The sequence below is a fragment of the Pelophylax lessonae genome, assembly GCF_965119305.1.
Source record: "Pelophylax lessonae genome assembly, chromosome: 11".
Lineage (NCBI taxonomy): Eukaryota > Metazoa > Chordata > Amphibia > Anura > Ranidae > Pelophylax > Pelophylax lessonae.
Window position 1 is genome coordinate 118,814,374 of NC_138778.1, and position 16,674 is coordinate 118,831,047.

The window sequence follows — 16,674 nt, forward strand, 5'->3', positions numbered from 1 at the left end:
ATTTGACCTCATATTATATGGTTTTGGTAAGTCTGCAGACAAAAGTCTGCAGATAATCTGCACGTGTGTATGGGGCATAACAGCAGAGATCTACGATCCTACATAGCAGGACCGTATGATCTCTGCTGTTACACAGGGAAGAATGACAGGTGGCTTTGTTTACATTAGCCGCCTGCCTTTCTCCCTCTATAACTGATGATCGCGAGTGACCGGCGGACATCGGGTCCGCCGGTCACCCGCGCTGAGGTGTCCATGAACGAGCGGGGGCAGGAGCGCGCCTCCAGGGGCGCGCGCTCGCCCCCTGTTGGCTCACAGGCTAGTGACGTACCGGTACGTCACTTAGCCTGCACGGGGCTGACTGCCGCAGTATATGTACTTGCGGCGGTCGGCAAGCGGTTAAAGCATATTTATGTGTTAGAATGGCCTAGGCCCTAGTCAAAGTCCAGACCTAAATCCAATTGAGAATCTGTGGCAAGACTTAAAATATGCTCTCCATCCAATCTGATGGAGTTTGAGCTATTTTGCATAGAAGAATGGGCAAAAATGTCACTCTCTAGATGTGCAAAACTGGTAGAGACCTACCCAAAAAGACTTGTAGCTGTGATTGCAGCGAAAGGTGATTTACAAAGTATTGACTTGGGGGGGGGCCGAATACAAATCACTCCACACTTTTTCTGTACAACATTTTGGAAAAGCATTTATCATTTTCTTTCTATTTCACATTTATGTGCCACTTTGTGTTGGTCTATCGCAAAAAAAATCCCATTAAAATACATTTATGTTTTTGATTATAACATGACAAAATATGGAACATTTCAGGGTGTATGGATACTTTTTCAAGGCACTGTATACTTCTTGAGCCCAAGCTTGTATTTCCAATGCACAAAGCATCACTGGGCTCTTCTACTGAGGGCTTCTTTTCCTTAGACTACACTTCCCAGCATCCCCTACTTCTCGCACATGCGCGGTGTCAGTGCCCTGCTCTCTATTGAACAGAACAGCTTTATTGATAGACGGCGCAGTGTATGTCGTTGCTATGGCTGAGCTGGTACAGGCCTCGCAGTCCCGGAGCAGCCTGCAGTCTCCAGCCGGCGGACAGAGCGCGGCGACCACCACCACGGCGGCGGCAGGGAGCAGTTCGGGCAGCAGTGACCCTGCTAGGCCCGGGCTTAGCCAGCAGCAGAGAGCCAGCCAGAGGAAAGCTCAGGTCAGGGCCCTTCCCAGGGCCAAGAAGCTGGAGAAGCTCGGCGTGTTCTCAGCGTGTAAGGTAAATAGAGAGGGATGGAACACCCTCCTCCTTCCCATACCTCACCTCATGGTGCTCTTCCCTTTATTTACATAGCTGGCCTGTCTGCTCATAGGTCTTCTCCATACACTGCACTTCATGCAATGTCCAGTCCCTCCATAAGGGCTCCATCATTTATTCCCAGTCATCCCAGCCCCTGGCTACAGGTATATCATTCGTCTCTAGGCTGCTCAGGAAATAGGAGACAGCAATTCAGTTCCAACAAGTGTGTGTTTTTGGCTTGAAAAGCTCCCAGTGATTTGTAGGAGGACTGGACCTTCACATAAAGACTGAAGAGTGCCAATTGCAGCCTTCTCCCATTAGAAAAGCACTATCATTGTTATTTACCTTTTGTTTACTGTCCACCCATACCCCCTCCAACCAGGCATAGGTGAGAAAGATCCCCCCCCCTTCCCCCAGGCCTAGGTGAGAAAGATCCCCCCCCCCCTTCCCCCAGGCCTAGGTGAGAAAGATCCCCCCCCCCTTTCCCCCAGGCCTAGGTGAGAAAGATCCCCCCCCCTTTCCCCCCAGGCCTAGGTGAGAAAGATCCCCCCCCCTTTCCCCCCAGGCCTAGGTGAGAAAGATCCCCCCCCCTTTCCCCCCAGGCCTAGGTGAGAAAGACCCCCCCCCCCTTCCCCCAGGCCTAGGTGAGAAAGATCCCCCCCCTTCCCCCAGGCCTAGGTGAGAAAGATTCCCCCCCACCCTTCCCCCAGGCCTAGGTGAGAAAGATTCCCCCCCACCCTTCCCCCAGGCCTAGGTGAGAAAGATCCCCCCCACCCTTCCCCCAGACCTAGGTGAGAAAGATCCCCCCCCCCACTCTTCCCCCAGGCCTAGGTGAGAAAGATCCCCCCCACTCTTCCCCCAGGCCTAGGTGAGAAAGATCCCCCCCCACCCTTCCCCCAGGCCCAGGTGAGAAAGATCCCCCCCCACCCTTCCCCCAGGCCCAGGTGAGAAAGATCCCCCCCCCCCCTTCCCCCAGGCCTAGGTGAGAAAGATCCCCCCCTTCCCCCAGGCCCAGTTGAGAAAGATCCCCCCACCCTTCCCCCAGGCCCAGTTGAGAAAGACCCCCCCACCCTTCCCCCAGGCCCAGTTGAGAAAGACCCCCCCTTCCCCCAGGCCTAGGTGAGAAAGATTCCCTCCCCCCCCCCCTCCCAGGCTCAGGTGAGAAAGATTCCCTCCCCCCCCCCTCCCAGGCTCAGGTGAGAAAGATTCCCTCCCCCCCCCTCTCAGGCTCAGGTGAGAAAGATTCCCCCCCCCCTCTCAGGCTCAGGTGAGAAAGATTCCCCCCCCCCTCTCAGGCTCAGGTGAGAAAGAATCCCCCCCCTCCTAGGCTCAGGTGAGAGATTCCCTCCCCCCCCCCTCCCAGGCTCAGGTGAGAAAGATTCCCTCCCCCCCCCTCCCAGGCTCAGGTGAGAAAGATTCCCTCCCCCCCCCTCCCAGGCTCAGGTGAGAAAGATTCCCTCCCCCCCCCTCTCAGGCTCAGGTGAGAAAGATTCCCCCCCCCTCTCAGGCTCAGGTGAGAAAGATTCCCCCCCCCCCCAGGCTCAGGTGAGAAAGATTCCCTCCCCCCCCCCTCCCAGGCTCAGGTGAGAAAGATTCCCTCCCCCCCCCCTCCCAGGCTCAGGTGAGAAAGATTCCCTCCCCCCCCCTCCCAGGCTCAGGTGAGAAAGATTCCCTCCCCCCCCCTCCCAGGCTCAGGTGAGAAAGATTCCCTCCCCCCCCCCTCCCAGGCTCAGGTGAGAAAGATTCCCCCCCCCTCCCAGGCTCAGGTGAGAAAGATTCCCCCCCCCTCCCAGGCTCAGGTGAGAAAGATTCCCTCCCCCCCTCCCAGGCTCAGGTGAGAAAGATTCCCTCCCCCCCTCCCAGGCTCAGGTGAGAAAGATTCCCTCCCCCCCTCCCAGGCTCAGGTGAGAAAGATTCCCTCCCCCCCTCCCAGGCTCAGGTGAGAAAGATTCCCTCCCCCCCCCCTCCTAGGCTCAGGTGAGAAAGATTCCCTCCCCCCCCTCCCAGGCCCAGTTGAGAAAGATCCCCCCCTTCCCACAGGCCTAGGTGAGAAAGATCCCCCCCTTCCCCCAGGCCTAGATGAGAAAGATCCCCCCACCCTTCCCCCAGGCCCAGTTGAGAAAGACCCCCCCTTCCCCCAGGCCTAGGTGAAAAAGACCCCCCCCTTCCCCCAGGTCTAGGTGAGAAAGACCCCCCCCCTCTCCCCCCAGGCTCAGGTGAGAAAGATTCCCTCCCCCCCCTCCCAGGCTCAGGTGAGAAAGATTCCCTCCCCCCCCCTCCCAGGCTCAGGTGAGAAAGATTCCCTCCCCCCCCCTCCCAGGCTCAGGTGAGAAAGATTCCCTCCCCCCCCCCCCTCCCAGGCTCAGGTGAGAAAGATTCCCTCCCCCCCCCTCCCAGGCTCAGGTGAGAAAGATTCCCTCCCCCCCCCCCCTCCCAGGCTCAGGTGAGAAAGATTCCCTCCCCCCCCCCCCTCCCAGGCTCAGGTGAGAAAGATTCCCTCCCCCCCCCCCTCCCAGGCTCAGGTGAGAAAGATACCCTTCCCCCCTCCCAGGCTCAGGTGAGAAAGATACCCTTCCCCCCTCCCAGGCTCAGGTGAGAAAGATACCCTTCCCCCCTCCCAGGCTCAGGTGAGAAAGATACCCTCCCCCCCTCCCAGGCTCAGGTGAGAAAGATACCCTCCCCCCCTCCCAGGCGAGAAAGATTCCCTCCCCCCCCTCCCAGGCTCAGGTGTGAAAGATTCCCTCCCCCCCTCCCAGGCTCAGGTGAGAAAGATTCCCTCCCCCCCCCCTCCCAGGCTCAGGTGAGAAAGATTCCCTCCCCCCCCCCTCCCAGGCTCAGGTGAGAAAGATTCCCTCCCCCCCCCTCCCAGGCTCAGGTGAGAAAGATTCCCTCCCCCCCCCTCCCAGGCTCAGGTGAGAAAGATTCCCTCCCCCCCCCTCCCAGGCTCAGGTGAGAAAGATTCCCCCCCCCCCCTCCCAGGCTCAGGTGAGAAAGATTCCCTCCCCCCTCCCAGGCTCAGGTGAGAAAGATTCCCTCCCCCCCTCCCAGGCTCAGGTGAGAAAGATTCCCCCCCCCCTCCCAGGCTCAGGTGAGAAAGATTCCCTCCCCCCCCTCCCAGGCTCAGGTGAGAAAGATTCCCTCCCCCCCTCCCAGGCTCAGGTGAGAAAGATTGCCTCCCCCCCCCCTCCCAGGCTTAGGTGAGACAGATTCCCTCCCCCCCCCCTCCCAGGCTTAGGTGAGAAAGATTCCCTCCCCCCCCCCCTCCCAGGCTCAGGTGAGAAAGATTCCCTCCCCCCCCCCTCCCAGGCTCAGATGAGAAAGATTCCCTCCCCCCCCCCTCCTAGGCTCAGGTGAGAAAGATTCCCTCCCCCCCCCCTCCTAGGCTCAGGTGAGAAAGATTCCCTCCCCCCCCCCTCCTAGGCTCAGGTGAGAAAGATTCCCTCCCCCCCCCTCCTAGGCTCAGGTGAGAAAGATTCCCTCCCCCCCCCCTCCTAGGCTCAGGTGAGAAAGATTCCCTCCCCCCCCCCTCCCAGGCTCAGGTGAGAAAGATTCCCTCCCCCCCCCTCCCAGGCTCAGGTGAGAAAGATTCCCTCCCCCCCCTCCCAGGCTCAGGTGAGAAAGATTCCCTCCCCCCCCCTCCCAGGCTCAGGTGAGAAAGATTCCCTCCCCCCCCCCTCCTAGGCTCAGGTGAGAAAGATCCCCCCCCCCCTCCCAGGCTCAGGTGAGAAAGATTCCCTCCCCCCCCCTCCTTGGCTCAGGTGAGAAAGATTCCCTCTCCCCCCCCCCCTCCCAGGCTCAGGTGAGAAAGATTCCCTCTCCCCCCCCCCTCCCAGGCTCAGGTGAGAAAGATTCCCCCTCTCCCCCCCTCCCAGGCTCAGGTGAGAAAGATTCCCCCCCCCCCTCCTAGGCTCAGGTGAGAAAGATTCCCCCCCCCCTCCCAGGCTCAGGTGAGAAAGATTCCCCCCCCCCCCCCTCCTTGGCTCAGGTGAGAGAGATTCCCTCTCCCCCCCCCTCCCAGGCTCAGGTGAGAAAGATTCCCTCTCCCCCCCCCTCCCAGGCTCAGGTGAGAAAGATTCCCTCCCCCCCCCCCCCTCCCAGGCTCAGGTGAGAAAGATTCCCTCCCCCCCTCCCAGGCCCAGGTGAGAAAGATCCCCCCCCAGGCTCAGGTGAGGAAGATTCCCTCCCCCCCCCCCCCAGGCCCAGGTGAGGAAGATTTCTCCCCTCCCAGGCTCAGGTGAGAGATCCCCCCCCCTCCCAGGCTCAGGTGAGAGATTTGCCACCCCCCCCCCTCCCAGGCTCAGATGAGAAAGATTCCCCCCCCCCAGGCCCAGGTGAGAAAGATCCCCCCAGGCCTAGGTGAGAAAGACCCCCCCTTCCCCCAGGCCTAGGTGAGAAAGACCCCCCCTTCCCCCAGGCCTAGGTGAGAAAGATTCCCCCCTTCCCACAGGCCTAGGTGAGAAAGATCCCCCCCTTCCCCCAGGCCTAGATGAGAAAGATCCCCCCACCCTTCCCCCAGGCCCAGTTGAGAAAGACCCCCCCTTCCCCCAGGCCTAGGTGAAAAAGACCCCCCCCCTTCCCCCAGGTCTAGGTGAGAAAGACCCCCCCTCTCCCCCCAGGCTCAGGTGAGAAAGATTCCCTCCCCCCCTCCCAGGCTCAGGTGAGAAAGATTCCCTCCCCCCCCTCCCAGGCTCAGGTGAGAAAGATTCCCTCCCCCCCCCTCCCAGGCTCAGGTGAGAAAGATTCCCTCCCCCCCCCCTCCCAGGCTCAGGTGAGAAAGATACCCTCCCCCCCTCCCAGGCTCAGGTGAGAAAGATACCCTCCCCCCCTCCCAGGCTCAGGTGAGAAAGATACCCTCCCCCCCTCCCAGGCTCAGGTGAGAAAGATACCCTCCCCCCCTCCCAGGCGAGAAAGATTCCCTCCCCCCCCTCCCAGGCTCAGGTGTGAAAGATTCCCTCCCCCCCCTCCCAGGCTCAGGTGAGAAAGATTCCCCCCCCCCCCCAGGCTCAGGTGAGAAAGATTCCCCCCCCCCCCTCCCAGGCTCAGGTGAGAAAGATTCCCTCCCCCCCCCTCCCAGGCTCAGGTGAGAAAGATTCCCTCCCCCCCCCTCCCAGGCTCAGGTGAGAAAGATTCCCTCCCCCCCCCTCCCAGGCTCAGGTGAGAAAGATTCCCTCCCCCCCCCTCCCAGGCTCAGGTGAGAAAGATTCCCTCCCCCCCCCTCCCAGGCTCAGGTGAGAAAGATTCCCTCCCCCCCCCCCCCAGGCTCAGGTGAGAAAGATTCCCTCCCCCCCCCTCCCAGGCTCAGGTGAGAAAGATTCCCTCCCCCCCTCCCAGGCTCAGGTGAGAAAGATTCCCTCCCTCCCCCTCCCAGGCTCAGGTGAGAAAGATTCCCTCCCCCCCTCCCAGGCTCAGGTGAGAAAGATTCCCTCCCCCCCCCCTCCCAGGCTTAGGTGAGAAAGATTCCCTCCCCCCCCCCCTCCCAGGCTTAGGTGAGAAAGATTCCCTCCCCCCCCCCCTCCCAGGCTCAGATGAGAAAGATTCCCCCCCCCCCCTCCTAGGCTCAGGTGAGAAAGATTCCCTCCCCCCCCCCTCCCAGGCTCAGGTGAGAAAGATCCCCCCCCCCCCTCCCAGGCTCAGCTGAGAAAGATTCCCTCCCCCCCCCCCTCCCAGGCTCAGGTGAGAAAGATTCCCCCCCCCCCTCCCAGGCTCAGCTGAGAAAGATTCCCTCCCCCCCCCCTCCTAGGCTCAGGTGAGAAAGATCCCCCCCCCCTCCCAGGCTCAGGTGAGAAAGATTCCCTCCCCCCCCCTCCTTGGCTCAGGTGAGAAAGATTCCCTCTCCCCCCCCCCTCCCAGGCTCAGGTGAGAAAGATTCCCCCTCTCCCCCCCCCTCCCAGGCTCAGGTGAGAAAGATTCCCCCTCTCCCCCCCCTCCCAGGCTCAGGTGAGAAAGATTCCCCCCCCCTCCTAGGCTCAGGTGAGAAAGATTCCCCCCCCCCCTCCCAGGCTCAGGTGAGAAAGATTCCCTCCCCCCCCCCTCCCAGGCTCAGGTGAGAAAGATTCCCTCCCCCCCCTCCTTGGCTCAGGTGAGAGAGATTCCCTCTCCCCCCCTCTAAGGCTCAGGTGAGAAAGATTCCCTCTCCCCCCCCCCTCCCAGGCTCAGGTGAGAAAGATTCCCTCCCCCCCCCTCCCAGGCTCAGGTGAGAAAGATTCCCTCCCCCCCCCCCTCCCAGGCTCAGGTGAGAAAGATTCCCTCCCCCCCCCCCCCTCCCAGGCTCAGGTGAGAAAGATTCCCTCCCCCCCCCTCCCAGGCCCAGGTGAGAAAGATCCCCCCCAGGCTCAGGTGAGGAAGATTCCCTCCCCCCCCCCCCCCCCAGGCCCAGGTGAGGAAGATTTCTCCCCTCCCAGGCTCAGGTGAGAGATCCCCCCCCCCTCCCAGGCTCAGGTGAGAGATTTGCCACCCCCCCCTCCCAGGCTCAGATGAGAAAGATTCCCCCCCCCCCCCACGCCCAGGTGAGAAAGATCCCCCCAGGCCTAGGTGAGAAAGACCCCCCCCCTTCCCCCAGGCCTAGGTGAGAAAGACCCCCCCTTCCCCCAGGCCTAGGTGAGAAAGATCCCCCCCTTCCCACAGGCCTAGGTGAGAAAGATCCCCCCTCTTTCCCCCAGGCCTAGGTGAGAAAGACCCCCCCCACCCTTCCCCCAGGCCCAGTTGAGAAAGACCCCCCCTTCCCCCAGGCCTAGGTGAGAAAGATCACCCCCCTCTTCCCCCAGGCCTAGGTGAGAAAGATCCCCCCCCTTCCCCCAGGCCTAGGTGAGAAAGACCCCCCCCCTTCCCCCAGGCCTAGGTGAGAAAGATCCCCCCTCTCCCCTCCAGGCCTAGGTGAGAAAGATCCCCCCTCTCCCCCCCAGGCCTAGGTGAGAAAGATCCCCCCCTTCCCCCAGGCCTAGGTGAGAAAGATCCCCCCTCTCCCCCCCCAGGCTCAGGTGAGAAAGATCCCCCCTCTCCCCCCCAGGCTCAGGTGAGAAAGATCCCCCCTCTCCCCCCAGGCTCAGGTGAGAAAGATTCCCTCCCCCCCTCCCAGGCTCAGGTGAGAAAGATTCCCCCCCCCTCCCAGGCTCAGGTGAGAAAGATTCCCTCCCAGGCCCAGGTGAGAAAGATTCCCCCCCCTCCCTCCCAGGCTCAGGTGAGAAAGATTCCCTCCCCCCTCCCTCCCAGGCTCAGGTGAGAGAGATTCCCCCCCCCCCTCCCAGGCTCAGGTGAGAAAGATTCCCTCCCCCTCCCCCCTCCCAGGCTCAGGTGAGAAAGATTACCCCCCCCCCCTCCCAGGCTCAGGTGAGAAAGATTACCCCCCCCCCCCTCCCAGGCTCAGGTGAGAAAGATTCCCTCCCAGGCTCAGGTGAGAAAGATTCCCTCCCAGGCTCAGGTGAGAAAGATTCCCTCCCAGGCTCAGGTGAGAAAGATTCCCTCCCAGGCTCAGGTGAGAAAGATTGCCTCCCCCCCCCCTCCCAGGCTCAGGTGAGAAAGATTGCCTCCCCCCCCCTCCCAGGCTCAGGTGAGAAAGATTCCCTCCCCCCCCCCTCCCAGGCTCAGGTGAGAGATTCCCTCTCCCCCCCCCCTCCCAGGCTCAGGTGAGAAAGATTCCCTCTCCCCCCCCCCCCCCTCCCAGGCTCAGGTGAGAAAGATTCCCTCTCCCCCCCCCCCCCTCCCAGGCTCAGGTGAGAAAGATTCCCTCTCCCCCCCCCCCTCCCAGGCTCAGGTGAGAAAGATTCCCCCCCCCCTCCCAGGCTCAGGTGAGAAAGATTCCCCCCCCCCCCTCCCAGGCCCAGGTGAGAAAGATTCCCCCCCCCCCCCCCTCCCAGGCCCAGGTGAGAAAGATCCCCCCCAGGCTCAGGTGAGGAAGATTCCCTCCCCCCCCAGGCTCAGGTGAGGAAGATTCCCTCCCCCCCCAGGCCCAGGTGAGGAAGATTTCTCCCCCCCCCAGGCCCAGGTGAGGAAGATTTCTCCCCCCCCCCCCACAGGCCCAGGTGAGAAAGTTCCCCCCCCCTCCCAGGCTCAGGTGAGAGATTCCCCCCCCCTCCCAGGCTCAGGTGAGAGATTTGCCACCCCCCCCAGGCCTAGATGAGAAAGACCCCCCTTCCCCCAGGCCTAGGTGAGAAAGACCCCCCCTTCCCCCAGGCCTAGGTGAGAAAGACCCCCCCTTCCCCCAGGCCTAGGTGAGAAAGACCCCCCCTTCCCCCAGGCCTAGGTGAGAAAGACCCCCCCTTCCCCCAGGCCTAGGTGAGAAAGATCCCCCCCTCTTTCCCCCAGGCCTAGGTGAGAAAGACCCCCCCCCCACCCTTCCCCCAGGCCCAGTTGAGAAAGACCCCCCCCTTCCCCCAGGCCTAGGTGAGAAAGATCACCCCCCCCCTTCCCCCAGGCCTAGGTGAGAAAGATCCCCCCCCTTCCCCCAGGCCTAGGTGAGAAAGACCCCCCCCCTTCCCCCAGGCCTAGGTGAGAAAGATCCCCCCCTTCCCCCAGGCCTAGGTGAGAAAGATCCCCCCTTCCCCCAGGCCTAGGTGAGAAAGATCCCCCCCTTCCCCCAGGCCTAGGTGAGAAAGATCCCCCCTCTCCCCCCCAGGCTCAGGTGAGAAAGATCCCCCCCTCTCCCCCCAGGCTCAGGTGAGAAAGATTCCCTCCCCCCCTCCCAGGCTCAGGTGAGAAAGATTCCCCCCCCTCCCAGGCTCAGGTGAGAAAGATTCCCCCCCTCCCAGGCTCAGGTGAGAAGTGAGAAAGATCCCCCCCCCAGGCTCAGGTGAGGAAGATTCCCCCCCCCCCGGGAAAGATTTCTCCCCCCCCCCCCCAGGCCCAGGTGAGAAAGTTCCCCCCCCCCCTCCCAGGCTCAGGTGAGAGATTCCCTCCCCCCCCCTCCCAGGCTCAGGTGAGAGATTCCCTCCCCCCCCCCCTCCCAGGCTCAGATGAGAAAGATTCCCCCCCCAGGCCCAGGTGAGAAAGACCCCCCCCCTTCCCCCAGGCCTAGGTGAGAAAGACCCCCCCCTTCCCCCAGGCCTAGGTGAGAAAGACCCCCCCCCTTCCCCCAGGCCTAGGTGAGAAAGATCCCCCCCCTTCCCCCAGGCCTAGGTGAGAAAGATCCCCCCCCTCTTTCCCCCAGGCCTAGGTGAGAAAGACCCCCCTTCCCCCATGCCTAGGTGAGAAAGATCCCCCCCTTTCCCTCAGGGCTAGGTGAGAAAGATCCCCCCCCCTTCCCCCATGCCTAGGTGAGAAAGATTCCCCCCTTCCCTCAGGCCTAGGTGAGAAAGATCCCCCCCTTCCCCCAGGCCTAGGTGAGAAAGATCCCCCCCCCCTTCCCCCAGGCCTAGATGAGAAAGATCCCCCCCCACCCTTCCCCCAGGCCCAGTTGAGAAAGACCCCCCCCCCCTTCCCCCAGGCCTAGGTGAGAAAGTTCCCCCCCTTCCCCCAGGCCTAGGTGAGAAAGACCCCCCCCTTCCCCCAGGCCTAGGTGAGAAAGATCCCCCCTCTCCACCCCAGGCTCAGGTGAGAAAGATCCCCCCCTCTCCCCCCAGGCTCAGGTGAGAAAGATTCCCTCCCCCCCCCTCCCAGGCTCAGGTGAGAAAGATTCCCTCCCCCCCCTCCCAGGCTCAGGTGAGAAAGATTCCCCCCCCCCCTCCCAGGCTCAGGTGAGAAAGATTCCCTCCCCCCCCTCCCAGGCTCAGGTGAGAAAGATTCCCCCCCCCCTCCCAGGCTCAGGTGAGAAAGACCCCCCCCCTTCCCCCATGCCTAGGTCAGAAAGATCCCCCCCTTTCCCCCAGGCCTAGATGAGAAAGATCCCCCCCACCCTTCCCCCAGGCCCAGTTGAGAAAGACCCGCCCCTTCCCCCAGGCCTAGGTGAGAAAGACCCCCCCCTTCCCCCATGCCTAGGTGAGAAAGATCCCTCCCTTTCCCCCAGGCCTAGGTGAGAAAGATCCCCCCCTTCCCCCAGGCCTAGATGAGAAAGATCCCCCCCACCCTTCCCCCAGGCCCAGTTGAGAAAGACCCCCCTTCCCCCAGGCCTAGGTGAGAAAGATCCCCCCCTCTCCCCCCAGGCTCAGGTGAGAAAGATTCCCCCCCCCCCTCCCAGGCTCAGGTGAGAAAGATTCCCTCCCCCCCCTCCCAGGCTCAGGTGAGAAAGATTCCCTCCCCCCCCCTCCCAGGCTCAGGTGAGAAAGATTCCCTCCCCCCCCCTCCCAGGCTCAGGTGAGAAAGATTCCCTCCCCCCCCCTCCCAGGCTCAGGTGAGAAAGATTCCCTCCCCCCCCTCCCAGGCTCAGGTGAGAAAGATTCCCTCCCCCCCTCCCAGGCTCAGGTGAGAGAGATTCCCCCCCCCCCCCTCCCAGGCTCAGGTGAGAAAGATTCCCTCCCCCCCTCCCAGGCTCAGGTGAGAAAGATTCCCCCCCTCCCAGGCTCAGGTGAGAGATTCCCTCCCCCCCCCCCTCCCAGGCTCAGGTGAGAGATTCCCCCCCCCTCCCAGGCTCTGATGAGAAAGATTCCCCCCCAGGCCCAGGTGAGAAAGACCCCCTCCCCCCCCCCCAGGCCCAGGTGAGAAAGATTCCCTCCCTCCCCCCCAGGCCCAGGTGAGAAAGATTCCTCCCCCCCCCCAGGCCCAGGTGAGAAAGATTTCTCCTGCCCCCCCCCCCCCAGGCCCAGGTGAGAAAGATTCCCCCCCCCCCAGGCCCAGGTGAGAAAGATCCCCCCCCCAGGCCCAGGTGAGAAAGATCCCCCCCCCAGGCCCAGGTGAGAAAGATTCCCCCCCCCCCCCAGGCCCAGGTGAGAAAGATCCCCCCCCCCAGGCCCAGGTGAGAAAGATCCCCCCCCCTCCCAGGCCCAGGTGACAAAGATTCCCCCCCCCCCCTCCCAGGCCCAGGTGACAAAGATTCCCCCCCCCAGGCTCAGGTGAGAGATTCCCTCCCCCCCCCTCCCAGGCTCAGGTGAGAGATTCCCTCCCCCCCCCTCCCAGGCTCAGGTGAGAGATTCCCTCCCCCCCTCCCAGGCTCAGGTGAGAGATTCCCCCCCCCTCCCAGGCCCAGGTGAGAAAGTTGCCCAGATGAGAAAGATTCCCCCCCCCCCAGGCCCAGGTGAGAAAGATCCCCCCCCCCAGTGCCCAGGTGACAAAGATCCCCCCCCTCAGGCCCAGGTGAGAAAGATCCCCCCCCAGGTGAGAAAGATCCCCCCCCCCCAGGTGAGAAAGATCCCCCCCCCCAGGTGAGAAAGATGCCCCCCCCCCAGGTGAGAAAGATGCCCCCCCAGGTGAGAAAGATCCCCCCAAGGTGAGAAAGATGCCCCCCCCCAGGTGAGAAAGATGCCCCCCCCAGGTGAGAAAGATGCCCCCCCCAGGTGAGAAAGATGCCCCCCCCCAGGTGAGAAAGATGCCCCCCCCAGGTGAGAGAGATGCCCCCCCCAGGTGAGAGAGATGCCCCCCCCAGGTGAGAGAGATGCCCCCCCCAGGTGAGAGAGATGCCCCCCCCAGGTGAGAGAGATGCCCCCCCCAGGTGAGAGAGATCCCCCCCCCCCAGGTGAGAAAGATCCCCCCCCCAGGTGAGAAAGATCCCCCCCCCCCAGGTGAGAAAGATCCCCCCCCCCCAGGTGAGAAAGATCCCCCCCCCAGGTGAGAAAGATCCCCCCCCCAGGTGAGAAAGATCCCCCCCCCAGGTGAGAAAGATTCCCCCCCCCCAGGTGAGAAAGATTCCCCCCCCCAGGTGAGAAAGATTCCCCCCCCCAGGTGAGAAAGTTTCCACCCCCCCAGGTGAGAAAGATCCCCCCCCCAGGTGAGAAAGATCCCCCCCCCAGGTGAGAAAGATCCCCCCCAGGTGAGAAAGATCCCCCCCAGGTGAGAAAGATCCCCCCCCCCAGGTGAGAAAGATCCCCCCCCAGGTGAGAAAGATCCCCCCCCCAGGTGAGAAAGATCCCCCCCCCAGGTGAGAAAGATCCCCCCCCCCCAGGTGAGAAAGATCCCCCCCCCCAGGTGAGAAAGATCCTCCCCCCCCCCCCCCCAGGTGAGAAAGATTCCCCCCCAGGTGAGAAAGACCCCCCCCCCCCAGGTGAGAAAGATTCCCCCCCCCAGGTGAGAAAGATTCCCTCCCCCCCCCAGGCCCAGGTGAGAAAGATTCCCTCCCCCCCAGGCGAGAAAGATTCCCTCCCCCCAGGCCCAGGCGAGAAAGATTCCCTCTCCCCAGGCCCAGGTGAGAAAGATTCCCCCCCCCCCCCCAGGCGCAGGTGAGAAAGATTCCCCCCCCCCCCCCAGGCGCAGGTGAGAAAGATTCCCCCCCCCCCCCCCCCAGGCCCAGGTGAGAAAGGTTCCCCCCCCCCCAGGCCCAGGTGAGAGAGATTCCCCCCCCCCCCAGGCCCAGGTGAGAGAGATTCCCTCCCCCCCCCCCCCCCCAGGCCCAGGTGAGAGATTCCCCTCCCCCCAGGCCCAGGTGAGAAAGATTTTTTCCACATTTGGGGTGTCATTTGCAATGAATGGTGACACGTGCATGACGTGGTATGTTTATCTATTTATTTATTTTTTTGCTCGTTTTGAAAATGGACATGAAATTGCACCATTTTATTAGTGGTCACAAAACATTAAAGGTGTAATTGCAGCTTCAGCCCCCGTTCACATGCAGGCGACGCTAATTCGCACCGCGACCTCCGAGGTCGCGGTGCGAGCAGCGCGCCGCGACCTCGGAGCGGCCGCCACGGACTTCATAACATTGAAGTCTATGGCGGTCGCCTCCTGGTCGCCCCAAAGAAGCTCCGGACCCTTTTTCTAAGGCGTAGCGACTTGTGTCGCTCCTATTAGAACGGGTCCGCAGCTTCCCTATGGGAGGTCGCCTCACAGGTCGCCTTAGTGTGAACGGGGGCTAAAGCCGTGTTCCAGCTGTGGGAAAAAAAAATATTAAAGGTCAGCAGCTACAAATACTGATATAGACCCTTGGCTATCCAGGGAGTCTGCGATGTCGGCACCCCAGCAGATTTTCGGATTGGGTGCTGCCGCCGCCATTCACGCTAGGGAAATCGGTAATGATGTCTTTCAGGTTCACAGTGCCATGAGATTACTTTTATGGGCAGCGGGAGAGGTGCCCCCCTTCCCCATTTTATTTTTACACTGTCCCTTTGTCTTTAAAGGGACAGTGTAAAAATAAAAGGGGGGAAAAAAAAATTGGAAGGCGTCCCTCCGAGCTCACGCAAGTCGCCTCCACATATTTAAACAGCGTTCAAACCACACGTGAGGCATTGCCATGATCATTCGAGTAAGAACAATAATTCAAGCACAAGACTTCCTCTTATCTCTAAACAGGTAATCGGTAAAAAATGTTTAACCACCTCCCACCCGGGCCATAGTACATATACGACCGGGTGGGAGTCTCGTCCTTCTGAATGGACGTTCCGGAACGTCCTTCAGAAGGAGAGAGATTGCGCCGCCGCGGGCACGCGCAGCCTCGATGTGCCTGTGTCCCTAGGACACAGAGCAACAAGACTCGGCAGGAGGGCTCTGTGATTGGCCCTCCTGATCACATGACGGCTGTGACCAATCGCAGCCATCATGTAATGTCAATACAGCCGTTGTAACGGCTTCGATCTCTTCTCCTCCTGACAGATCCTGTCAGTGAGGAGAAGATCAGAGGATCGATTCTGCAGCTGGGGTGATCAGTGAGTATTTCTAATTACTCACTGATCACAGGGGGGGTCTGTGCTGGTAATCAGATGATTGATTACCAGTGCAGCCCTGGGGGGAGGGGATGCCACTAGAGCCACCAGGGATGCCCACCCATGACCACCAGGGATGCCCACCATGGATTTCAAACAGGGCTCAGAGAGCCTGCCAGTGGTGCACCCCTATCAGTGCTGCCCACCAATGCCATCTATCAGTGCTGCCCACCAGTGCCCGTTATTGCCATCTATCAGTGCCGCCCACCAGTGCCCATTATTGCCGATCAGTGCCGCCCATCAGTGCCCATCAGTGCTGCCTATCAGTGCCCATCAGCGCTGCCTATCAGTGCTATCTATCAGTGCCACATATCAGTGCCCATCAGTGCTGCATATCAGTGCCACCCCATCAGTGTCTCCTCATCAGTGCCTGTCATTGCGGCGTCATCAGTGCAGGAAAAAACTTATCTATTTACAAAATTTTATAACCTAAACAAAAAAACTTTTTTTTTTTTTTTTTTCAAACTTTTCGGTCTTTTTTTATTTGTGCACCAAAAAAGAAAAAACCTGGTGGTGATCAAATACCACCAAAAGAAAGCTCTATTTGTGGGGAAAAAATGACATAAATTTGGTTTAGGTACAGGGTTGCATGACCGCGCAATTGTCATTCAAAATGCAACAGCGCTAAAAGCTGAAAATTGGTCTGGGAAGGAAGGGGGTTTAAGTGCCCAGTATTGAGGTGGTTAAAGCGTCGCCTATGGAGATTTTTAAGTACCGTTGTTTGTCGCCATTCCATGAGCGTGCGCATTTTTGAAGCATGACATGTTAAGTATCAATTTACTCAGGATAATATCTCTCACATTATACAAAAGAATTGGGCTGACTTTACTTTTTTTACTTATTTTTTTTATTTAAAAAAGTGTGTTTTTCCCAAAAAAAAATTGCATTTGTAAGACCGCTGCACATAAAGTATTGCAATGATCTCCATTTTATTCTCTAGGGTCTCTGCTAAACAAAATATGTAATGTTTGGGGGTTCTTTTCTAGCAAAAAATACTGATTTTAACCTGTAAAACAACAAATGTCAGAAATAGGCTTGGTCCTTAAGTGGTTAAAGTAACGTAGTGCCGAATAGCAAAAAATGGCCTGGTTATGAAGGGTTAAAACCTTCCAGAGCTCAAGTGGTTACAGGGGGGTTACCCATATACAGTGGGGGAAAATAATTTTTTGATCCCCTGCAGATTTTGTAAGTTTGCTCATTTACAAATTTTTATCATAGGTGTATTTTAAATGATAGAGGCAGAACATCATCCAGGAAAAACAGCCAAAACAAATGCTTTCATTTAGGTTGCAGTTCAGTGAGTAAAATAAGTATTTGATCCCCAAGCAAAATATTACTTGGTGGAGAAACCCTTGTTGGCAAGCACAGTGGTAAGACGTTTCTTGTAGTTGGTGACCAGGCTCTGCACACATCTCAGGAGAGGTTTTGGGCCACTCTTCTTAACAGATCTTCTCTAAATCCTTTAAGGTTCTTGGCAACTCAATTTTCAGCTCCCTCCATACATTTTCTAGAGAATTAAGGTCTGGAAACTGACTAGGCCATTCCATGACCTTAATGTGCTTCTTCTTTAGCCGCTCCTTTGCTACCTTGATGGTATGTTTTGGGTCATTGTCATGCGGGAGACCCATCCATGACCCAATTCCAGTGTTCTGGCTGAGAGAAGAAGGTTTT

The 16,674-nt window shown here is 59.9% G+C and overlaps 1 protein-coding gene across 1 annotated transcript in view; it reads left to right on the forward strand.

The window, feature by feature from the left end:
• The first annotated feature begins 993 nt into the window (after positions 1–993).
• KAT2A (lysine acetyltransferase 2A) overlaps positions 994–16,674 on the forward strand; it is a 109,462-nt gene continuing 93,781 nt past the window's right edge. The window contains exon 1 of the mRNA XM_082272642.1: positions 994–1,267. Within this exon, the coding sequence (XP_082128768.1) occupies positions 1,037–1,267 (231 nt within the window). The 5' untranslated portion in view covers positions 994–1,036. The remainder of the gene's footprint in view (positions 1,268–16,674) is intronic.